The 24,137-nt window shown below is 53.7% G+C and overlaps 5 protein-coding genes across 5 annotated transcripts; 4 read left to right on the forward strand and 1 right to left on the reverse strand.

Moving 5' to 3' along the window:
• Positions 1-580: 580 nt before the first annotated feature.
• PG997_004689 (uncharacterized protein) lies at positions 581-3,623 on the reverse strand (the record flags this gene model as incomplete). The annotated part of the gene is made up of 2 exons (XM_066809004.1): positions 581-937; positions 1,005-3,623. The coding sequence occupies 2 exons, from the start codon at positions 3,621-3,623 to the stop codon at positions 581-583; spliced, it is 2,976 nt and encodes a 991-aa protein (XP_066672622.1).
• Positions 3,624-7,906: 4,283 nt separating this feature from the next.
• PG997_004690 (uncharacterized protein) lies at positions 7,907-8,421 on the forward strand (the record flags this gene model as incomplete). The annotated part of the gene is made up of 3 exons (XM_066809005.1): positions 7,907-8,000; positions 8,065-8,216; positions 8,281-8,421. The coding sequence occupies 3 exons, from the start codon at positions 7,907-7,909 to the stop codon at positions 8,419-8,421; spliced, it is 387 nt and encodes a 128-aa protein (XP_066672623.1).
• Positions 8,422-9,254: 833 nt separating this feature from the next.
• Positions 9,255-10,355, forward strand: PG997_004691 (uncharacterized protein; the record flags this gene model as incomplete). Its single annotated transcript, XM_066809006.1, has 2 exons — positions 9,255-9,673; positions 9,737-10,355. The coding sequence occupies 2 exons, from the start codon at positions 9,255-9,257 to the stop codon at positions 10,353-10,355; spliced, it is 1,038 nt and encodes a 345-aa protein (XP_066672624.1).
• Positions 10,356-12,208: 1,853 nt separating this feature from the next.
• PG997_004692 (uncharacterized protein) lies at positions 12,209-18,640 on the forward strand (the record flags this gene model as incomplete). Its single annotated transcript, XM_066809007.1, is given in 12 exon segments — positions 12,209-12,362; positions 12,462-12,691; positions 12,760-13,068; positions 13,119-13,514; positions 13,574-14,671; positions 14,739-15,308; positions 15,322-15,372; positions 16,488-16,538; positions 16,643-16,681; positions 16,753-17,081; positions 17,138-18,361; positions 18,421-18,640. 12 exon segments carry the CDS (start codon positions 12,209-12,211, stop codon positions 18,638-18,640), a joined length of 4,671 nt encoding a protein of 1,556 aa, XP_066672625.1.
• Positions 18,641-21,381: 2,741 nt separating this feature from the next.
• On the forward strand, positions 21,382-23,593 carry PG997_004693 (uncharacterized protein; the record flags this gene model as incomplete). Its single annotated transcript, XM_066809008.1, has 5 exons — positions 21,382-21,605; positions 21,692-21,803; positions 21,885-22,348; positions 22,407-23,266; positions 23,313-23,593. 5 exons carry the CDS (start codon positions 21,382-21,384, stop codon positions 23,591-23,593), a joined length of 1,941 nt encoding a protein of 646 aa, XP_066672626.1.
• Between the last annotated feature and the right edge of the window lie 544 nt (positions 23,594-24,137).

Genomic DNA, 24,137 nt, shown 5'->3' on the forward strand with positions numbered 1-24,137 from the left:
ACGCGATCGCCCTGGACTTTTAACTAACTTTACCCCGGTGTCCTACCGAGGATGGGATGCGAGTGTTACTCGGCCCCTCCTTCCTTTCCCATACCATTCCATTCGCAAGTAGAAATAGGACTAACCCTTCGATGGCGAGGTGCATCATCGACACCCGCTTTGGGTGGAGAGCGAAAGAGGTGGCATGCCGTCCCCCCCCCAAACCGGAGACCGTAAATTCATGCCGTATGTGTTTATATGGCGTAGTGTGCTCATGCTGTCGTAAATGCCAAAACATGTGGAAACGAATTGCTACTGCCACCGTGACCAGCAGCCTAGGTCACAGGAGAGCTGCCCGGAATTCGGTACGAACCAGCTTCAATCGTAGTTGGCGCAGTTCTGATGGCCTCGGCCACTGTTTAGAGCAAGGCCGCAGCCTTTTGCGTCGAGAGATCGTGTGTTTGCGCATATCCCATCAAATTCGTAAGCTGAAGCAGCCGTGTCAAGATGCAAGAGTTGGTTCCCTAGGCGTTGAAAGGCGTCTTCTTGCCGAACGCCGCTTCCCAAGACGCTTGACCAAAAGATAAGTGCGAAGGACCTTCTAAGCTCTGGTCGACTCTTTTGGCTTCCAAAATTGCATCATCTTGCTAAGGCGCTTTGTTTTGCTGGACTTCTGCTTTTTATCCGGCTCGTTATCTGCAGGAACCTCCATACTTAGTTTGCTTCGTTCTCCGTGGGCACTGTTGATTAGCCGGCTGAGGCTTGCAAGACTTGATCTTCGGCGACCAAATGCAGACGAAGTGAACGAGGCAGGGCGCTGATCGTGAAAAGGGGTGCTCCTAGGCCGCACGCCCGGGAAGTTGCTTTCACGAGTCATCGTAGAGTTGCTGCTGGTCAAAGATGGGACATCGATAGAAATCCGCACAACTTCTGGCCCAGGCTCTCCCATGAGGAGGGACTGGAAATCATTGTTCTCGCCCAATGAGGGCGCGGTAGAAAGACGCTGCGAGTCATCTACGACTGACGAGGGTGCTGTGGAGACACGGTGCCCATCGAAAGACATCGGCGAGCGGGGGGGATGCCATTGATGAGTGGCTCATGGAGAACGGGCTAAGAGGCGTCAGCAATGGCGCTGGCAGCCTCATGGAGTTGACGTCCGATGAACCCGAATCTTTGCTAGTGAGGATGCGCCGGGGTGAAGGGGCTGCTGAGTCGCTCGAGCCGAATGTGGTTTCATAGATACGCTCCTGGTCAGCGGCATTGTGGACAGGTGCCTCTTCGGCTATGATATCGTCATGTAATGAGTTAGACGAAGTATCAGACCTCAGCCTGGATGGAATTGGCAGCATTTCCAGACTGGAACCGCTCCCTTTGCGCTCAACAGACGGGGTGACGGAAGCACTGTCGTTTGACGATTTCAGACTAGCTTCAACTTCTTGGGTGGGAGTTGAGGCATCATCGCTAGCGGAATGGACATCAGCATCTGCAATGGAAGCCCCACTGGCATCAGGAGTCGATTCATCAGAACCGCTGTCGTCATCGTCTTCCTCCTCTTCCTCAAAGACATCGGCCATGGTCGAGGAGCTGCCAAATCGGTGAATGCCAAACCTAGCGCCTTCGAAAGGGGGCATCTCGGGAGCACTTTCAGTGCGCCTGTGATAGTGCATGCCAGGACCAGAGAAGCCCCTCAGACCAGCGGCACTATGCAGCTGTCGCTTTGGTGGGGCTCCGGCACGCTGTGCTGCTTCCCAGGCCGGGTCAAGGGAGGAAGGGGTATTGAACGGTCCCAACGCAGCGTCCAGGTCGATCATGGGAAACGATGGATCATCTTCAGCTTTAAAGCTGGAATCTGCGAAGGCCGGATCGGCAGCTGGCCCAGTAACCATGACGGTGGGTGCGGTTGCAGGCTGGCTCGTCACATCGGCCATGTCTTCATCCTCATCGTCACTTAAATCCAGCTTCGGGGGAGGCGGCGGAGTCATTGAATGCCTTCGGCCTGATTTTGACTTGAGACGTGGTTTCGTCTTGCGGGTCAAGATTGAACCAGCCCATGCCTTGACCTTCTTCTTGTGTTTTTTGCCAGCCAGCTTTTTGAGGTCAGGCTGCGTGGAGATTAAGTCATTGGCGCCTTCGGTTATGATATTCTCGGTGGATGAAGCAGTCATGCTGGAATGCTTTGGGGCAGTTTCTGCGGAGCTTGAGCTGTGAGGGCGTGGCTTGGTTGGCGACCCTGCCAGCCCTAGGGATTCCAGGCCAAAGAAGGACCACCGCTTGGGCGTTTTTGACGGACTTGGCACGGCGGGCATGTCAGGATCAGCAACTGTGAGATTATTCAACAGAGGGATAGAGTTGCGTCGGCGAGGAGAAGTCGAAGACTCTGCAACAGCCAATGCATGAAGACTAGGTGTTCGATCCAAAACAGCACCAGCAGTACTGGGACGCGAGTCGACCTTCGACTCAGAAGCAGCCCCGTATTGTGGCGAGGTGCGTAGAGAAACTTGCTCACGCTCCTGTGTTATTGAATTAGACATAGAAATGATGGAAGATATACTGTTGGACACCGAGTGACCTGGCCGGGCTGTCACTGTGCTGGTCGTATCTGTAGACACCAGTGACAGCGGACGTGGTATAAACTCCACATTGTCAGAAAAGCCAACTCGCGCGCGCGGTGTCGACTTTTCGGTAAACAGTTCAGGCGCCGCGGCGAGTTGCTTATCGGACGCACCCCCATTGATGTCGGCTGAATCAGCCGGTTCAGCACTGGCAGATTTCGTCTCGTCTGTCGCTGCCGAATCGTTTGTAGCCTTTGCATTCTCCTCAACATGAGCAGGGGTGCTGGGCGCACTGCTGTCACCAGATATGTTGGGGCTGGCTGGCTTCAGGATCATGCTCAGGTCATGGCTGGAGATGGCTGCCGACCGACGGTGAGCATGGCGGCCGCGGCGTTGGGCTGTTGACGAGTCCACTGGAGCAAGGGTCGGTGTCGCAAGCCCACTTTCTGACTTGGTGGGGCTTATATTCGTAACGGTAATAGAATTGCCGTTCCTGATATGGCCCCCCACAAACTCGCTTCCACCGCGTTTGTGACCGCCGCGATTTGGGGTAGGTTGGCCGGGCGATACCGGCGGGCTTGGGGCGTTCTCCGAAGCTGATAGACTGGAACTGGGGTGGAAGCTGAAGTCGAAAGATGGTGATCGAGGGGATCTGCTGGTCGCAGCACTGTTCGGACTGAGGGAAGAACCGGGGTTGAAACTGAAGTCGGGAAGTGCAGGCGAACGGCGTGTACTTCGACCCCAGCTGCCGGTATCTGCAGGCACGCCAGACAAGTCGAACGTCTTCTGGTGCAAGTCAATGGCAGATCTGGGGCGCTGACCACTGGCTCTAGAAAATGAGGAAGGCGCAGATGACGGTAGGCCCCGCGAAGGGAAAACGAAGGGTGGGTTCGGTGGCGGCAAGGCCGTTCGAGGCGACGGCTGCGGGCTTGCCAGGGTCGAGTCACTGGCCCTCCGTCCATCCAAAGCGAGGGGACTGGGGAGCGCCAGATGCCGCGATTCGCTGCTGTCGATATCCAGGCCACCCAAGGCCCCAACGGCACCCACAACAGTCGAGTCCATGGTGTCGTTTGTAGCATATGCGGTTGTCATAATGTCCCTAAGCCGCTCGGCGGCACGATACTTCAAGAGCGCCGTTCGATCGGGGATGAGAGCATAGAGATCGATTCGGGGTACCCCGACGCATGCAATTGGCGTAGGAATTAGGCGTTCCAAGGTCCGTTTCGTCTAATCCGCTTGTTCGAGGGCGTCTCTGTTTCGCAAAGTTATTAGAGTGACAAAGGGCCGGAATGGGATCGCAAGACGGCGTCGACCAAAATTAGATGGCCTGCGAGGAAGCCAAAGCGGGTCGTGTGTTTGGTCATGCAGTAGGCAACATCGGCGCGAAGGATTTCGGGTGCCTGGCGGATGAACCACAGAGCCGTGTGATGTAGTTTAAAAGGTCTTACCTCGCGAAGAAACCGGAGAACTGAACAGTCAGCTTGAGCGTGAGCGAAGAAAGCCGGAGATGGGCGAGGATGTCTCGGTGCGTCGTGTGTGGTGTTTGTGTGTGTGTTGTGGTGTTATTGTTTCCCAACAGGCGACCAATTTCCGTGTCGCTTGCTTCTCTCTGTAATAGGTAAGGAAACAACAAAACGGAAGTAAATGGCTTTTTTTTAAACAGAATGCAAACTTGAGAAATGGTAATTCTCGATGGGAAGGGAAGAAAGGAGCGGACGGCCAAGACCAGGGCAAATCTATTGGAATAGACTTGCGACTGGAATTGAGCCAGGTAAAGTGTGAGGCCTTCGTGAGGATGCTTGAGAAAGGTTGAAATCGACAGGTGAAAGTAGAGAATGAGGAGTCCTCCAAGTAAGTGGGTGGTGGACTGGCTCGACGAGGAACAAGGCACCCGGAGCGAAAGTGGGTCGGGCCTGACTGGAGTCTGGTGCAGTGCAGGAAAACTCCACTCTGCACGACGCCTGCTTTTGATGTAGGTACCTGTCGTAGGTATAAGTAAAGGTATTCGGTATTGCCAGGGGGGTATGGGCATGAAATTCAGAAAGGACCAATGCAAGTACAGATCCAATGCAATGCAATTTAATCCCCCATCTTGTGCTGGACTGACTGGCGCGACTAGCTTTCCACCGCCAGAGCAGTACCGGAGGCCCTTCATAAAATGCCTACGTACACAATCCGAGGCAGACGGCAACTTGTCCCCAACATCGAACATCCCGGTGTTGCGTTGCCCCAGCTCTCTTCCACATGGATGCGTTCGTTAATCCCTCGCTTAAAGAGACTCTTTGCCGTCGGTCGGTCCAAAAGATTCGAAAATTAGTAGGGGTCTGGCCTGAAAAGCTGGCGACATTGAACTACCTGGACCTGGACCCAACCCAACTGCAAGTCCTTCTCACTCATCTGAGGATGATTACGGGCGCTTCAACCTTGGTGCGACAAGGACGGGCCAGTGTTTCCTGCGTCCGCGGGTTTCGCACCGCGCACACCGATTGCTGATGCAGTGCTTGTTTTCTTATTACATACCACCAACCGCTTCCTTCTCCCACGGCCTTGCCGGCTAGCGAATCATTCTCTTGCGCACCGAAGCCGCGGCAGGGCCGTCTGCTGACACATGGCCAGTCAGGAAGTTATTCGCCGCCGAGCAAACACGCTGATGAGAGGCGCTGCTGATGGCTTAAACTAACTTGATTCAGTGCTGATGGGCGCTGCTCTGTGACCACCCCCCCCACTAAAGCAGCTCGCATGCCATCTGCATCCGGTACCTGCACTGCAATGGCTGCTTCGGTCCTGGCTGAGCCAGCCTGAGTCCGCACCTCTGCTTGGATGGAATGGCCAAGTGTGCGCATAATCATCATCTTCTCGCAGTTCACATATTACATAAATTAGCATGGGAGACAGTATCGCTATTTGGATCACCCATTCGGCGCCCTTTGCGCGTACAAAGTGCTGCAACTGAGTCCTAGCGCTATTCTGGGGAAATCAAAACGTCCAGGAAATTATGCATACAGACCCAGGTTCCTTGCTTTTGCGCTTGAGGTAGTCTCTCCACACTCGCTGAGCATACATACCTTCTGGATGTACCTACATCGATGTATGGATGTACACTTTGACCTGACAGCGTGAATGCTTTCATGCGAATCCGTCCTGCTTGCAAGCTTGCCCAGTCGTTGGTGGTAATTGAAAATTTACTTATTCCATCGCTCGAGTTCTAAAACAAAACAACGAACCAACGTTTCCCAGCACTGGCCAACTATATTCCCGTCTCTCGTGATATCTACCTGTAGGTGAGCGAACAGGTTGCCTGGTAACACCTCAGATAGGCCCAAAAGAGGTAGGTACATTATGTACATTCTGCATACATGCAGGCACACTTGTTACGAGTCACTACCTACCCACCTACCTACCTATTTGGACTTCCATGTCTTCACATCTCGGCCGGCAGCTATTCCGTCGGTTGCCAGTTATCCCAGGGCCACATTTCATCCCAAAAGTCGATTACATGTTACTTCCAAGTTGCATGCTTCTTTTGTTATTAACCTGCGCATGTGGTGGATTATAGGCCTGTGTAATAAGCAATACTACACAGTTGAGGCTAGCTGTATCCAGCTACAGTCTTCGAGTACGCGCAACTCCTTCAGCCAATCAGAGCCCAGCATCTGAAGACGCCCAGATATGATCAGGGCCGGATAAAGGGCAGATCTAGCAGTGGGGAGTGTATGGCGCGCAATTAAACAGGCAATCCTCACTGCCTCTCGGCGGTCGCAAACCACACCTTGACATGGTTGCTGCAGATAACACCAAGCAGCAGGTTTCCTTCCAATCCTCCCCTGGTGCAAGGACTCGAGCAGTAGGCAAAGATCAGCCAATCCCCTTGGGGCATATGAACTGCAGGATACATACTGCCTTCGAAAGCGGCTCACTATAGCTGGTGTGACCACGGTGGACTACCTACGTATGCCCTTGATATGTACATACATACACACATACACATACATACATATTGACAGGACGATGGAAGTTGAAAATGGCGTTCCCAATATGGGTACGGCATCGACAGGATGAACAAAATCAAGAGCTGGCTAGCCCATCTACATACGTACCGTACGGCATTGTCAGCTGGCTGATCTAAGAATATCCCGGCAGAGGAATATCTAATCTCGCCTGTTTGCGCACCGTGACCTGAGGGTGACCGGATTTGGCTACGTGTGAAGACAGATTTGACCGCTTCAGGAACCAGTACCACCTGCCGCGGCATGCGTTCGTATTATGGACTCACGGCTAAGCCTCGTTTCCTTACAGGGGCCCGGAATCTCAGGTCTTTCTCGGATTGGAATAGGCAATTCGTAGGCAAGTCGAATCGACGGGGCTTTCCCCTGCTGCTTTTGACGCTTCTGCCAGGGGGGCCAGTCGGGTCTACTCGGCGGTCCAAGCAGGAGCAAGGTCACAACCCACCATCCAAGAGGGGACGCTATTCCCAACGTGCAAACGTTCCTGTCATGACGAAAGGCGCAACAGGGCCTTCCCCTCCTACGAGAGATAGACCCGGTGGGTGCTGCGAGGATCATATCATCGCGGGGCTACGACGCGCTGCCACTTGCCAATAGCACCGATTTCCCAGCCAGACCTAGCCCAACCATACCCATAACAGACCGTTTCTTTTCGTCGTTTCTTTGCATGAACGGCATCAGCGCCAGAAGAAAATTGTTGTCTTGGATACAGTCTTGTGCTGATCGGCACCGGACCCCATTTCCAACAGGCCTGTCTCTCGCCATTGTTTTCTCGGTTCCTGTTTCAATGGAAATCAATTGAAACCAAACCATTGAATGGCTTGGCTCGAACTGCGAGTCGCCGCGTTGGGCGAGCTTCGCACGGAACAAACATTCAATGTCGCCCTCTCCCGTCTTGCCAGGTAGGTACCGGACGCCAGTCATCCCACCTTTAACCCGTCACCTAGAGCCGGGCACAGGGAATGCAAGAAATGCATTGTTATTCTCATTATTATTAGAACTGCCACTACTAGAACCGCGAGTTTATAGAAGCACGCGAATGCGCTTTACTTGAAGTAATGGGAACTGCCAAATTGCATCTCGACAATCTCCTTGGAAATTACCATAAGCAGCTGGCACATAAACGTTGCTAGTATCATGGACCCTTGATCGGAAAATCTTCCCTGTTACTCCGTCTCCACTAAATTTCTAAGTCGCCCCAAGCGGCTGGGATGGGAATTTTCAGATTCTACAGTCTACCTGCGCTGGTTTGCGAAACCGGTACACCATTATTAAACAGCATCGACAGCACAGCCAACCGTGGGCGCCATACCGAAGACAGTTTGATTCATATCAGCATAGGAACTAGCCCTAGAGACCTACGCAACCATTATGTCGGGCGACAATGCCGCAGTTGCGGCGCCAGCAGCGCAGGCGCAGTCACAACAACACCAACAGGAACAAGCCTTGGGAATGCGCAAAAACGGTATGCATTGCACCAACCCGTTCTTCTCGTTCACCAGTGCTCTATCGCTAATACAATCTTACAGGAAAGCAATGGCACGCACCACGTAAGGCGTTCCGGCCAGGCTCAGGTCTTACCACTACTTCGTTCGAGAAGCGACAGTCCGCCCGTGTGGCTATCGCCGCGATGAAAGCCAAAGAGAAGGAGATGAAAGAGGAGAAGGAGGAAGAGAGACAGGTTCGTTCACTCCATGTAGCCAACGAGTCTCGTATTTACGCTGACGCTTACTCGACTCAATTAGCGCCGCGTACAAGCTATCAAGGACAAGAGAGCTGCCAAGGAGGAGCGCGAGAGATTCACAAAGATGGCCGAGAAGATGCACAAGAAGAGAGTTGAGCGGATGAAGAGGAAGGAGAAGAGGAACAAGCTGCTGAACTCTTGAGGCACCTAATCCATGGCAGACTGTTCGAATCAAGACGACGGGAGCCGGCCGGGAACGGTCCATCACTCCCCTTTACTGGGGGGCCATCGAGGAAGTCCTTGGGAAACCAGTACCTCCATTGTCCCCTTTGCTGCAAGGACCGGCGCTCAGCTCATCCATGGCTGACGCAGCCGGCGAAATGCAATCTTGCACTTCAGGTTTGTTACCTTACGTTTGGTCGGGATGTTGATGATACCCGCGTGGCTTTGACCACGGAAAATGCGAAATATTCAAAGAGGGTAGGCGAGGTTTTGCGAAACCCTAGAACACCTAGAATCCGTTGATGCCTACGAGAAATGATGTCAATGAGGGTCGGAGTAAAGCTGGCCTGGTTGGTATGTTGATAGGACGCCACCAAACCTTTCTGTGCTACTTCCGAAATGCAAGTTTTACCCATTATGTGGTCTGGTCGCGGTTCAATGCGATGGTGTAATCCCCCTGTTACCTGACGTGCACTTAATGAGTACCAAGTTATTATTAGGATTCGCTGTCTCCATGTAGAACACATCAAATTTACTTGCCGTCGTGGCATGTGACGCCCGGTGGTCTGGGACCAGACAGACCCTTGTACCTCCTAAAACAGTACTTACCTCGAGCTACCCTCTTTGCCGTGTACCACCACCACGACCCTCGTTTCAGCTATCGTTGCGAACGGAGACGACAACACATCCATTGACAGCAAAGACGTTGGCTGTTCGGAAGTAGATGGGTAGTCTCTCGCCAATCAGCTCGCTGCTCGGTTTCCCATAGGGCCTAGGGGGAATGCGCCTTCCGAGGGCTGGCCCACACGAATCATGTCGAACAATGGCGCCGCCCTCGAACTGTCGTCTGCCAGGTCGGCTTCTCCACGACGACCTGGACATCGGATGAGCCGCTCAATCACAGATGCTTCCGCGCCAACTAAGCATCGTCATGGACACCAGCATCACCACTTACCGCACCTCCACCAGCGACGTAGCCAGCGTGACCGCAGCGATCGGGTGCCGCAGTCCGCCGCTCCGACCTTACAAATGCCAGCACGCGCGTCACTCGACATCCCCATCCCACGCTCCGAAGGCGTCACGCCATACATGTTGAGCAGTGCCGAGCAGAGCCGCAGAGCCAGCATGCTACTGCAGGGGAATGAGGACATTGGAACATTGGCTACGGCCGCAGCTGCGGTGAAAGAGAAGCAGCTACGGGTCGAGAGAGACCGTGCTGCCTCACGCACAGCGTATGTTGCCCTGATAGCGCCGGATGCCCCATGTTGGCGTTGTTGCTAACTTCATCGAAATAGGGGTCTGAAGAAGTCTCTTACCGATCTCAACACATTCTCAAACGACACGATGCGCCGCCTCGACGACACATACTATGCCGTCCTGGAGAAGCTGAGCACGCTGCAGAGCACCCTTGTCGCCATGAAAGAGTTGGCGTGTATGTCGCAAGAAACGAATGAGGTCTTCAAGAAGGATTCCCAAGAGTTGGTGACAGAGGTCGAAACCCAGCTCGACTCCTTCGGCCAGTTCGACGAACAGGAAGAGCGTATAGAGGCCCTAAAGGGCCGCATCCTGACGGGCCGGCAGAAAGTGCAGAGCTTGAGCGAGCGTATGGATCGCGTCCATCGTCGGGTCGAGAACTGGGAAAGGGCCGACAAAGACTGGCAAGAGAGGACGCGGAAGCGCCTCCGCGTCGTCTGGATCATCACATCTATCATGCTATTCGTTGTCATCGGTGTATTTTTGACAGCCCAGTATGGCCCTTCCGTGGATGTGCCTGCGCTGTCCGACATCGTTTCGGACTCCATCCCCGACGCCGTGGTCGACTTCGTATCGGGAAACAAGCAGAGCGAGAACATGTCCGTGCCTGCGGGTATTGCGAATACGACCAGGGCGTCCGACCACTTGGGGAGGAAGTGAGGGCCGCATTGAATCGGACGAGACACGAGGGCTCACCAGCAGACGAAGCGGTACTACGGGCCTTCGATGAATTATAGCGCTGTCTTGATTGGCGTGTTTGGTTGGCGGCTACTTGATTTCCCTTATATTCACTTACGACAATGGCATGATACCCAACTGTTCACTTATAGGCTTTCCTTTCATGTAAATATGCGTCCCCTATACCATGTAATTATATATAACACCCATAGCTGAAGAACTTGCCCGAGAGCCTTCCACCACCTGGCCAAGACACAAACATATGGAATTAGTTTTGCTCAAACGGAAAGTAGCCAGGGGCAGATAGGAGATGAGTGCACGGATTCGTAAGTACTCAGCCACTGAGGCTGTCGTGTCATTTTCAGCTAAAATGGCCCAAACTCGACGGTACATTAGGCGGACATTACAGACCACCCGTTGCATCTACCCAGTGGGCGCATATGATTGCATTTTGTTTCTCTCTTCCATATCTCGTTGCCCGAGGCGGACTAGGAACCTACCTGAGCATCCCCTCATCGTTTCTCCACGTTCTCGGGGTCTTCGGGTTCTTATACATGTATGCCCAACTCCCGGCTCCGAATGCGCATATTCATTCCTTCATTCCATTCGAGTACATAACAAGAATACCGGAGATGAGGCCCATTGGCTGCGTTGGCATACATGTGCCAGGTAGGTAAAGTAACAGACAATTGATGTCAAGTCTGTCTACCTGCGTGCATGCCTATCATGTTTATTATGTAGATATGAAGTATGGTGTAGTGCGGGCAGGCGGTGCCGCGGGCACCGCCTGTCCATTCTGGCCGCAACAAGGCCTTATCAACAATTACCTTAGCCTTGGAGCAGGTACTTCTGTCAAGCTTACCTACTTCCTACATAAGTAGGCATGGTTGTTGCACTTGAAGTAAGGCGTACAGCCGACTCAGCTGGCCCACATACAAACCTATGATTTGGGCCATGTTTTGAAACGGGCGACGTCATGCCTGGTCACGGCTCCGAGCTACTCACGGCAGACACGCGTCGTCATGGGCAGTGGTACCAAGTGACTCTGACTCCAACAGCCGCCAAGCAGCCAAGAGGGAGAGAAGGGCGTCTAATGCCCATCACTGTCAACTTTTCGGTGGCTTGTGCCGTGATAGTCCATGATGCCCGGATCGAGAGGCAACCGAGTTGAAGGCAACCGAGTTGAACAAGCCACGCTGCCGAATCCGGGACTACGGCACTGAGTGCCCAGGATGATTGGGCGCTAAAGGCAGTCATTTCTCTTCCACGCTGTGCCATGGTGGCTCAACAGCCCTGGAATTGGGGGTAACCCTGCTCCTGCGTGCCCATGGCATGCATTTGAGTTCGTCAATAAGAGCAAACTCCCCTCGTCGCCTTGCCGCGACGGCCAAGTATTCCGCTCTATTCTTCTCTCTCGAGTTCCCATTTTTGCTGGCAGATATCGTTCCTTATATTCTACCCACCTGGCGAATCGGTCCTATTGATTGATTTTGCCTCGGAGTGGCCATTGAGTGCACTGTACGTACCTACACGTGAGAGACCAGGTAGATCGATCAACAAGATTGAAGACCCCCAAAACCCCGCCATCGACGGCCAGCTCTGATCTTGGGGAGAGACTAAAACCGCTGTACCTTGCCAGCACCAGACGTCACCAAACGCATGCAAAGCAAAGCCAGCCCTTAGCGATACGACACCACCACCGTCCAGACTTGCAGCTGCCGTATGAACTTTGCCTACCGGGGGCTACTCGCCTACATACGCGCATTTAGTTCAGCAAGCCAGTATTGTCGTTGTTCTCTTTACACACCTTCTGCATTCTCTTCGCGCCCTTGACCATGTCTTCTGCGAACGGGACATCGACGGCGGGCGACCCGCCTGCGCAATCGGAATCCACGCCGGCACAGCCTCCTGTTGAGAAAACGACGCGGGCGCAGAGTACTAGGTCGATACCGCCGCCTGGCCAGACGCTGACGGGGAAGCAAGAACACTGTATGTTGGTAGAACACAAAGAAGGAGGCCGGCTCTGTGGCTGACGCTCCCGAACCGCATCGCATTTGGGCCGACGAAACTGACACCGTGACCCTATAGATCTCAAGCGGGAACTCATTTCAGAGCAAGTTGCCTGGGAAATCAACGAACTCAACTCGCCTACAGCCTTGCGCCGCTTTGGCGCACCGTTTAGCTCGCCTCTTGGAGAGGTTTCGCCTCTCGATTCCGAGCTGCCAATCTTGCGGTACATCTTCGTACACCATGTCCGCGAGTTCCCTTTTCTGGACAAGGCGAAGGAAAAGGAATTCTGGCAGGACAAGTTGCAAAAGGTAGGTCGCAGGTGGTCTATCTACTACAACGAAGCGCTGCGGATCTAACCATGCGCCATGTGTGCTAGTTTCTCGAATCTTTTGCGAGTAAGAACATTTCGTCGTCCGAGGACCGATTGGAAGAGACCAAACGTCGCAAACTTGCTGTAAAATGCAGGAAGGTCGTCGAGCTGATGATGGTGTCCGGCGTGCGCACAGCCTCGGGCTTCGAGGAGCGAATAAGATTCGCCGAGATGGAGATCGTGGACCGTGATGCCATTGATACTGGCATGCTAAATTCATTACCCGAAGGCAACTACGTCAACGGCTGGGACGTGAATGTCGCAGGTGTGCGCATCACTTCGGTCAAGAGGAAAATCAGGTCGCACAAGCATGCGGTATGTTCGAAACCCGGCCATCTCAAGGGCCAGCCGCTGACTGCTAGCAGGAATTCTTACTCCGCGTGAAAAGGAAGTCGGAGCTGGAGCATTTTATCGGGAGGCGGTACGGTGATTTCAGCCGGCTGCACAAACAGTTGCGGATCGAGTTACCTGGAAAGGTCCTACCCCCGGTGCCCAAGAAGAATAAGTCCGACACAGCAGCATCGTCAATCCTGGGGCGCATGACGGATGGTGGTGCCGACTCGGATGCGTCCTCACAGTCGTCTGTATCGACGATGCAAGCTGCTGGCGAATCCGGCGGCTTAAGGGACTCAATGAGAAACCTCACCGTGCGCGACCACCGCCGCAATCTATCCGCAGCGTCACTGGGGAGATCTCCACGATCTTCTCCTCGCCCTAGCACGGACGGATCATCGAGCCCAGTACCGAGCCCGAAGACTGCGGTAAGTGCCATTCTGATTGTTAAACTCCCATATATACAGCAGATGACTGATCGTCACAGAACGCGATGTTGTGGCGCGAAAACCAGAGAATCTCCCTGAGGGCATTCTTGCGGTCCTTGCTACACGATCCCCAGATAGCCCAGACGAAGGCGATGCAGGAGTTTTTGACTCGTGATACCATGACGCCATCTGATGACGATGTTTTTGACATCATGCGTCGCAAAGCCGTCGACGAGAGGCGGGTCGAGGAACAAAAACAGTTCTACGAGATCGCCAGGAAGCGAGCTGCCGAACTGGATGTCTATATGGAACAATTCCGCCAAGACATCGTTGAACGGAACGGCCTAACAATGCTTTTCCAAGAAATCAAGGATAAGGAAACCATACAGGATCTGAGTATACAGTACCAGAAGTTCGCCGAGTGGCTTCGGATCGAGGTTGCTGCGACGGTATATCATCTGTTCCTCGCGGAAGATAACTCGCCCGAACTGTTTGCGCAAATGAAGAGGATTCATTCTTTAATCCCTTACACTCTTCTGAAGAACGCCATTAGGATCGCAAACCCCGCCGCTGTCATGGCCAGTGTTCTCGATCTCTTCCTTGCACAACCGTTCGGAAGTCGGTCACTGATGCAGCGAATCTTCTCGGCGGCGCTCAACGATGGCATTCGTCAGTTTCAGAAGAATATCGACGCTGTCGCCGCTAAGATAGGAGATGACGTGTTTGTGAAGAAGCTGAAAGCGTTCACGGAAGCAGACGAAACGGTGAAGCTTTCGATCCGGGAGGAGGCCATTGCGGATGACGTCGATCTGATCGTGGCCGTGTTGCGGTCGGAGTTGATAGAGCCACCGCTCACTCCTGAACAGATTGGAAGACTCTACAATGCCTACGTTGCCTTCAACAATGCCGTCGAGAACGTTGATGAAGAGCTCAAGCAAGGAGCACAGCTGTTCTCATACCTGAAGCAACTGCTGAAGCTTTATACGCGACAGCGTGACAAGGCCATGATGCTTCATATGATTGAAGAACCGGTCACCTTGCAGCTACTACGAGATCTGTTCACGATCTTCTACGAGCCGCTTGTGCGGGTCTACAAATCTGCCAATGTATACAACAGCATTACGGACTTTTCTGTATTTATGGATGACATGATACAGGTAAGCACACACACACACACACACGACTCAATAACCGTTTCCTTTATGATACTGATACAAGTCACAGGTTGTTGAGAAATGCCGAGAAGATGATGCCTCGGCGGATCCGAACCAGACAGTTCAGGCATTCATCGACCTTTGCCAAAGACACGAGCATAACTTCTATAAGTTTGTGCACGAAGTCCACACTCATGACAATGGTCTCTTTACGCAGCTCATGGGTTGGATAGAAGGCATCCTGGAATTCTTGCGCAAAGGGCCGGCGGCTGGCTCGCTGGATGTCAATGCCTTGTTTGAGGGCGGTGTTACGACTGGCAAGGTGGACAAGGAGAAGGCGATTACAGAGATCAACAACCTAATCGCGTGGCAAGAAGCTCGCAAGAAGTGGCACCACGACAAGACGCGACAGAAAATGGCCGCAGAAGGACAAGTGAGCGTGGACGCGCTGCCTGGTGTGGCGAGCATGCAAGCGAGCGACTTTGGGCTCAACAACATGGACTTGGAAGTGATGGGGTACGATGAAGACTCGGAGGACGAGGCCGAGGAGGAGCTGCAAGACGAGCTCGACCCGATCGAGGCCGAACGGCGGCGCAGAGCCAAGAAGCAAGACCGGCTTAGACGTAACGCGGGAGAGCCGGTCAAGCTCCGAGGTCAGCGAGGTGCATCATCTGAAGGAGAATTTCCTGCAGATGCTCAGGCAGGTGCTTTCGGATTAACGAGAACGGTTGCATGTTTTACATTACATATTTCGGATGTCATGTGGTAAAAGGGACATGGGACACAAGGCTCCCGGAGGGTAATGTGGTAGGGGGCGGGTGCGCAGAGTGGCCGAACATACCCACTCATTTATATATATATACCATTACTACAACGCATACATTTGTGTGTTACAGAGGATCGAACGGAGCGTGTGTCATTCTATCGGAATGAGGATCCAGCCATCGTCACATGATATTTGTTCCTTTAGAGTTTGGAGTCTCCAGCTGTCGCCACTTGCAGGACTATGGCAGGCGGGTACTTAGCAGGTAAGTAGGTAAGGATCGTGCTGTCACGCCGGTACAGAGACAGAACGAGACGGGATTGCGACCTGCTGAATGGTCGGTCGATCGCCAAGATACTAGATAGTAGTTGTTCCCGATCGAAAACGATCTCCCAGCACGTTGAGCCTTCCAGAGGCACGTGCAGTGGGGGAGGGGGCGGCACGGAATGAAAGTGGTGTGCAGTAATGAGGTCGGCATATTGTGGGCCGGCCGCTTGCTTCTGCATTTCTGCGTTTCTGCGTTAGCCGAGGAAGAGCAGGCCAGCAGCAGTCAAGGCATATAGGCCGCTTCCCATTGGCCAGTCCCCAGTTTCTCCAAAGCACCCGACAGCTTTCACCACTGGCAGGGCCAAAAGTTGGAGGCATCATCACTTTTTCCCTCCTTCGAACATTCAATTGCTTCGATCCGATCCTGCCCATCCCGGATATCGGAACTTGCAGGACAAGAGCCTCAACTCCGTCTGATCCTTTCTGGGTGCCACCTCTTTTGCACATCTCCCCTCTGCCGCCCTGTCTCTCTGCCTCTGTCCTCGCCGCGCTCTTTTGTCTCATCCACACACACCTCGATTGATCGCAAATCTTGTTCTTCACCATGGCTTCTAGAATGGCGATGAGGAGACTGACCCCCGGGTCTGCCGTATGTTCCCACTCTTTTTCGACCGTCTTCTGTTGCAACAACGCCTGCCCTCGCCTCTCAATCGCTGCGCAATTATAGTCGTGTGCCTTGCCGTGCCATGGAAACAGAATCCGTTGCTAACCTGTTGCTTGGCATTGTAGTTCTCACGGACCGCAAAGTTGCAGGCTAGGACCTTCTCGTCGACGCGACCCGTTTGTACGTATACCCAGCAGCCCGACAGTCGGCGGTAAGACAAAGCAGCTAATTCGGTGTGTCCCCAGCTCAAATCTTTGCCAACCAACCTCTGCGAGCAAAGGAAGCGTCGGCTCATGTTAGCAGCAAGTATCCCGTCATCGTAAGTCGACCAACGAAAACCCGGGACTAGCGAGATTCAGGAGCTTTGTCGTTGACATGGCCGTGTTCTAGGATCACCATTACGATGCTCTCGTTGTTGGCGCTGGCGGATCTGGTCTGCGAGCTGCCTTTGGCCTTGCCGAGGCCGGCTTCAACACTGCCTGTATTTCGAAGCTCTTCCCCACAAGAAGTCACACAGTTGCCGCTCAGGGTGGTATCAATGCCGCGTTAGGAAACATGCACGAGGACGACTGGAGATGGCACATGTACGATACCGTCAAGGGCTCGGATTGGCTCGGTGACCAGGACGCGATTCACTACATGACCCGAGAGGCCCCCGCCTCCATCATTGAACTCGAGAACTACGGCTGTCCTTTCTCGCGAACCGAGGATGGCAAAATGTCAGTACCCCCCTCGCGTGATCGGAAAATGTAGACGAGGCTGACAAACACACCAGTTACCAGCGTGCTTTCGGTGGTCAGTCCCAGAAGTTCGGCAAGGGTGGCCAAGCCTACCGATGCTGCGCTGCTGCTGACCGTACTGGCCACGCCCTGCTCCATACTCTCTACGGACAGTCCCTTCGACACAACACCAACTACTTCATCGAGTTCTTCGCCATCGATCTGATTATGGAGGATGGTGAATGCCGTGGTGTGCTGGCTTACAACCAGGAAGACGGTACGCTGCACCGATTCTTGGCTCAGAACACCGTTCTGGCTACCGGTGGATACGGCCGTGCTTACTTCAGCTGCACATCGGCGCATACTTGCACTGGTGACGGTATGGCTATGGTTGCTCGTGCTGGTCTCCCCAACCAGGATCTTGAGTTTGTCCAGTTCCACCCGACCGGTATCTACGGAGCTGGATGCCTGATTACCGAAGGCTCTCGTGGTGAGGGTGGCTACCTGCTGAACTCGGAGGGTGAGCGATTCATGGAACGTTATGCCCCTACTGCCAAGGATCTGGCGTCTCGCGACGTCGTCTCGCGCTCCATGACTCTGGAGATTCGGGATGGACGTGGCGTTGGTCCCGAGAAGGACCACGTCTACCTCCAGCTGAGCCATCTTCCCGCCGAAGTGCTCGCTGAGCGTCTGCCCGGTATCTCTGAAACAGCCGCTATTTTCGCCGGTGTCGATGTCACGAAGCAGCCCATTCCCGTGCTCCCCACTGTCCATTACAACATGGGTGGTATCCCAACGCGATACACCGGTGAGGTTCTTACAGTCGACGAGAGCGGAAACGACAAGGTTGTCCCTGGTCTTTTCGCTTGCGGCGAGGCTGCCTGCGTCTCCGTCCATGGTGCTAACCGATTGGGTGCCAACTCTCTCCTGGATCTTGTTGTCTTTGGCCGTGCTGTTTCGCACACCATTCGTGACAACTTCACGCCGGGTGCTAACCAGAAGCCTCTCAGCGCCGATGCTGGTGCCGAGTCTATTGAGGTCCTGGATCAAATCCGCACCTCGGAGGGGCCCAAGAGCACTGCCGAGATCCGCCTTGCCATGCAGAAGACCATGCAGACGGATGTCAGCGTTTTCCGAACTCAGGAGAGTTTGGACGAGGGTGTCAAGAAGATTCGCGAGGTCGACAACATGTTCCCTCAGGTTGGTATCAAGGACCGCAGCATGATCTGGAACTCAGACCTGGTTGAAACCCTTGAGCTGAGAAACCTGCTCACTTGCGCGTAAGTACATACAAGCCCCCATATTAAGGAGGTCAGCACACTAACGAATGCCATTGCAGTTCCCAAACGACAGTCGCTGCCGCCAACCGCAAGGAGTCCCGAGGTGCTCACGCCCGCGAGGACTTCCCCGAGCGTGACGACGAGAACTGGATGAAGCACACTCTGACGTGGCAGAAGAACCCCCACGGCAAGGTCGACCTTGGCTACCGACGTGTGATCGGCACTACGCTCGATGAGAACGAGTGCAAGGCTGTACCGCCGTTCAAGCGTACCTACTAAAGTGGTCGAGTGGGAAGACGAGTGTCGAGTGTAGACTTGTAATGAAATGGGTACGGCAATGCCTGAGATGTGGTATGGAGAAACATATATTATTATATCCTGGTGGGTGGCATGAAGCCGGGTAGAAGTGTTGAGAGGAAAGCTTTGGCGAACTTATTTAGTTTCAGCCGTTGATCATTGTATCCTAGGCTTGCTTTTCATGGCGCATCTTGTACATAAGGAAGAATGCATCTGCGCTTATTTTTTCTTGGTTCGAAAAGATTTCTTACACGATGAGTTGGTACTGTCCGCCTCACAAGTTTAAGTCCAATGTGGCTAATCATATCGGCATGGCTACAGTGTAACGACGAAGGCCGACCTGTACGTAAAATGGATCTGAGAAGAAGCGATGTAGACACAATGGCTTCCGAGCCGAGCTTTGGCACATTTTCCATAACATGACTTGATCTACTTATACTTTTACCTCTGGGTGTTTTTTTTTGTTTTTTTTTACCGTCTCGTGGCACCAGCTTGAGCTGCCCACATACATGCACGCTGTTGCCAGCTCACGATCGGTGAATAACGTGGACATAAGTGACCAACTATGTAAAGTAAAGTGATTTTGGAATCCCCGATAGAAATACGACCAGCCAGCCATTCAGGCGACGCCAGCAAGTGAGGCAATGCGCCCAACCCCAGCATGCCTATGTAGTTGCAGTAAACTCCGTATGAACCATGGAATCCGGTTCCCGTCAGCCCGTGTCTCGCTTATCGGCCTGCCACTGCGGCTAACGGCAATCCGATAACTGAGTCGCCCGCCTCGTTGTGGGACAGGATGAGCAACTTCCCCCAGCACAGCACGGGGCATCGATCTCTGCTGGCGCGCAAACTGGAGACGCGTCGAGGCAAGGGGGCAGGGCTATCCAACCCCCTTGTGCATCGTGATACGGTGGGGGCAGGCGATTCCGTCATGAGTGGCCAAGAGACATGCCCAACGGCGGGACGGGCGAGAGCAAAGAAGGAAAGAGAAAAAGAACAACAGAAACGCCGAACGAACGAAGCGAACTATTTGACCGATTTGTTTCGTTTTTCCCCAAACGAGGCGGCAAGGGGGTATGATGAGGCTGTCTTGGATCTGTATTATTTACTTTGGCCAGATTGACCAATGAAAGACGCCGCTGGTCAAGATGCATCTGGTGAAGAATGCAATGTTATGCACTTACTTGTTATTAATTTCCAGTGCGCTTCGAAGGGAGAGGGGTCGTGTTGAAGACGAATGGTCAGCTGGTAGTGTATGCATTGCATTAGTTATGTAGTATCGACACCAGCTTTGGCCGTACATTGAAGCACGTCGCGTCTGTTATGACATCAAGTATGTGTGTGGCCAGCCAATGGGAATAGCGGCGAATAAGACCGACGACTAGCCACAGTAGTACAGGCATTTGGCTCTAAGTATAGAGAGACACGCTTGCACACACACTACTCTAAGTACATGTAGGTACAGAGATGGTTCGTTACAACCTGATAACCTTATTGATGTCAACACCCAGAAGCCCCCTAGTGCCAAGTGGTGGTCAAAATAGATCTAGTCGTTGAACGCGTCTTATCAATCAGTGTCGAGCCGGAAAAGCAAAGGGAGTATTGGGAGTGGTTGGCGGTTCTTTTGCCCTCTCGTGTTTCTCCGTGAGCCCACCGATGCGGCTGGCCTGCCCGCTTTGTATAAGTAGGTACAAGTAGATTACATTGCCCATATGCAGGAACCGGGGTGAGGGAGGGTTGGTGGTTGGGAATACAATAATACCATCGCGCGCGGCTTTCCATGGCAACAATTGCGAGCCATCTGGGAGTCTGTTTGGGAGACTTCCTAATCGGGAGCGCCGCTGGCCAATGAACGTGCCTGTTTGGAGCAGTTTATTTGTGCAAATCAATTTTCAACAGGCCATGCCGGATCGGGCAAGGCGTGAGACAGCTTAATTGCATCTTTTCCATGCGGCGGACTGGAGACGCGACTTGGTGACGGACAGGGGTCTTTTTAGTCTACTACTAAGGTTCTTAGTCTCGTGAGTGAGTGAGCGAGCGAGTGGGCGGGGACGAGTCGACGACCCATGCCCATGCGCTTTTCCCATACCTTGCTGCTCACCCTCACGATCGGATGAGACACACGACGCGATTGAATTTATTGCCTGCCTCTGCTGCCAAACTATTTGACTGGTCGGTTTCGATATAGGCCGCCTGCACGCATCTGCATCTGCGTCTGCGTCTGCGTCTGCGTCTGCATCTACTCAGCTCTGCTCTGCTCTGTTTTTGCCCTTAATTTCACAATCGTCGTCCGCCAAGCGTCGGGCAGTCGCGATACGTATTGCAAGTAGAGTTCGATACGTTACGCTTCACGGGGTGCTAGCGTGCTGTATTCAGCTAATACCCTCACCCTGGCCCATCTGGACTGACATTCCTCACCTTCAAACACTCACGCCCTTCTTCCACTCTTTCTCCCACTCTCACCTGCTCTCGACGTCACAACGAGAGGTCTCCCCAATTGACCCTGTACGACGACGACTGCGGGCACAAAGCCGAGCATCCTCTTACCTTCGTTTGCCTGCCATTCGTCTCATACGTACTGGCGTATCGACGACACGAGACGACACGACTTGACTCGACACGCCACGTCCAGCACGCCACTCTTTCTTGTCCATTGGGCTATGCACCCATAGACCCGACCAGCTATCGACAGCCCACGCCCACGCCATACAACATCATACGCCATGTCCTCCCTTCACCAACAGTCTCCGGGCCCCTCCCCCACCACCAGCATCCACGACGGAATCGAGGATCACCGGGCGAGCCAGGACGCGAGTTTCCAGAGCAGCATGAGCGACCCGGACTCGTCTGCCCTGTCTTTCGAGACGTCATTTCACATGGAGTCGGGCTACCCTGTGCCGCGCCCTGAAAACGAGAGGCACCCCAAGGGAAAGCGGAAGAGGACCACGTACGTACCTTCGGTATCCAGCTTGCAGGCGTGGGAAGGCTTTTGGTGCAGCTCGTGACTAATACCTTTTGTGCCCCAATGTGCAGTGCCCAAGACAAAACCATCCTCGAAAACGCGTACAGTACGAACCCGAAGCCCGATAAGGCAGCGCGTCAGGATATCGTCAATCGCGTCACGCTTAATGAGAAAGAAGTGCAGGTTAGTCTAGAGCCATGCAGCTCCTTGGGCACACGATGCTCTTCGTTTCTCGACTTATCTAACATGACCTCGTTGTTTTAGATTTGGTTCCAGAACCGCCGTCAGAACGACAGGCGGAAATCGCGTCCTCTATCGCCACAAGAAATTGCGGCACTGCGGTATGGTGGACCAATCCACGGCCTGTCTGGTGAATCGCTGTCTTTCGGAAATGCCCCCAGTATAGCCGACGACAGCTTCGATACGCGTCCGGCGGAGGTGGAACACCGGGCTCCAAGCCCCGTGAGCGTGGGCACCATGCACTCATTCCGACTATCTCCCTCGGCTGCCAATCCCGGTGCCAAGGAGCAATCGAATCCAGAAAGAAGGGCCTCGGAGTCGGGCGTTTCACCTTCACACTCCATTTTCGCCGTCAGCGCGAATGAGAGTGCTCAAAAGTTCTCACAGTCCCTGCCAAGTTCGGTTGGGTATCTATCAAACAGATGGAATGCAAGCGCCTCTTTCTCATCTCCCTCGACACTTGATCGGGCGGGGGATGAGTCGTTCAGGTAGGTGCTCTGTCTTGATTTCGCCCCTGGCAAGGCTTGACTAACACGAACATATTAGGCTCGATTCCTTCCCGCCATCGGCCGGGTCTGCGGTGGATAACTCTCCAAGTTCCATCCTGCCTCCACCTTCGTCATCCTCGTCTCAGTTCCGCCTCTCCTTGTCGCTCGAGGGCAAAGCAGAGCTGGTATCATCCCAACCTTCTCCGCCAAGGCCAGCGCAATCTCAGGTGCTTCATGACACCACACAACTGGCCCCCGTTCGCGCACCCCGCATTTTGCAGCGTAGCCGGAGTGCCCTGCCAGGCATTACATTGCCTCCCATTTCGACGCTGACAGCCAGCTTACCAGCCCAGCTGGCCCGCGGTCGCTCACGCGATGTTCATGCTTGGGAGTCGTGCTGTGACGCCGAGACGCGGGATGAGTTGACACAGCAGGCAGAGAACGAGTCTTCTGGCTCGGCCGTTGCGGCGATTTCGCTCCTGCGCTCCAGCAGTCAAACGTCGAGTGGCTTGAACAGCCTTCTCAACGCCGTTGCGCAGGCAGCTAGTGGCTCTATACAGCAGCCCAATCCGGGCAAACGCAACGCACCACCGAGCCGCCGCAGCTCACTGTCTAAGAAGCCTAAGCTAAGCCGTTCCAACAGCAGCAGCATCTCGCGCATGCAGAGTCTGCCTCCTCCCGCCCAAGCCACACAGCAGTCATCAACAGATTCCTTAGACAAGCCTGAAACAGCTGCGACGGAGGATGTCGACCCCGAGAAAAAGAGTGCTGCTAAACCAAACTTGGCTATCGTACTGTCCCCTGGAGGAGACTCGGACAAAGAGAACTGGAGCCCCGGTAGCGACGGAAACCCTGACCGCCGACGCCACCCCCTTACCATCGGCGACTCCAACCAAAGAGCAGACTGCGGTCCAGGCGGTGATCGGGAATGCCCGACGCGTTGGGCGTGTGCTGGGAGAGCAAGGTCCCAATGCATCCAATAAGCGGTCCTTTTTGGGCAACCGCGCTAACACGGCACCGGTGCCGCGTCTACGAGGTGGCAAGGCGGGCTTGGAGACAACCGTGTCGATCTTCGAGGATGAAAACGGCCAAAAGAAGCTGCCTTCGGATAAATCTGGCAAGGGGCCCAAGGCAGACGATGAGGTGGACCGCTTCATGATGCGAGGCCAGGTCAGCCCTAGTAAGAGGCCTGATATGGACTGTGTCGCGGGGCTGTTGTCACTTAGCCAGGGTGCCTGGCGGTGACGAAAGAGTTACAAAATCAAATCAAAACAAAACAACGGGGGATTACAAGCAAAATGTCGGTCGGTGGTTCTGACCCCGACGCTTGAGCAAAGTGCTCATGAAGCTGGAGTTCCGGTTGGTTCCATGGCAGTCATTCTGTAAAAGCGTGATTTTTTGGGGCGCTGTAGGAATATAATGGGGTATTTTTGCAAGCTGGCCTCGACCATCTTGTCGTGTCGAAATGAGCCACAACTCCCGCAACAAGCTACGATCGGAGGTTAGGGGAGTATATATCTATATATATACTGAATGTTTTATTGAACGAATGAGAGAAAGAGAAAGCTGAGCAAAAAAAAACCCCCGGTTGAAGGTGGCGTGCTTTGTTCAGACGTGGTGCCAAACGTGTGGGAGCTTCTTGGAAGCCCGCCTGGCTTGATCAGGGACTACCCACGAGGGTATGGTCAAAGGACTCTGCTGTGTGCGATATTGATGTTGGATAGGTGTTGTTGTTACTTGAAGTACTGAGGAGTCGAAAACGGATTGCTGCCCCCTTTTTTCGGGCATC

The sequence above is a fragment of the Apiospora hydei genome, assembly GCF_038363865.1.
Source record: "Apiospora hydei strain CBS 114990 chromosome Unknown utg000004l_segment0_segment0, whole genome shotgun sequence".
NCBI lineage: Eukaryota > Fungi > Ascomycota > Sordariomycetes > Amphisphaeriales > Apiosporaceae > Apiospora > Apiospora hydei.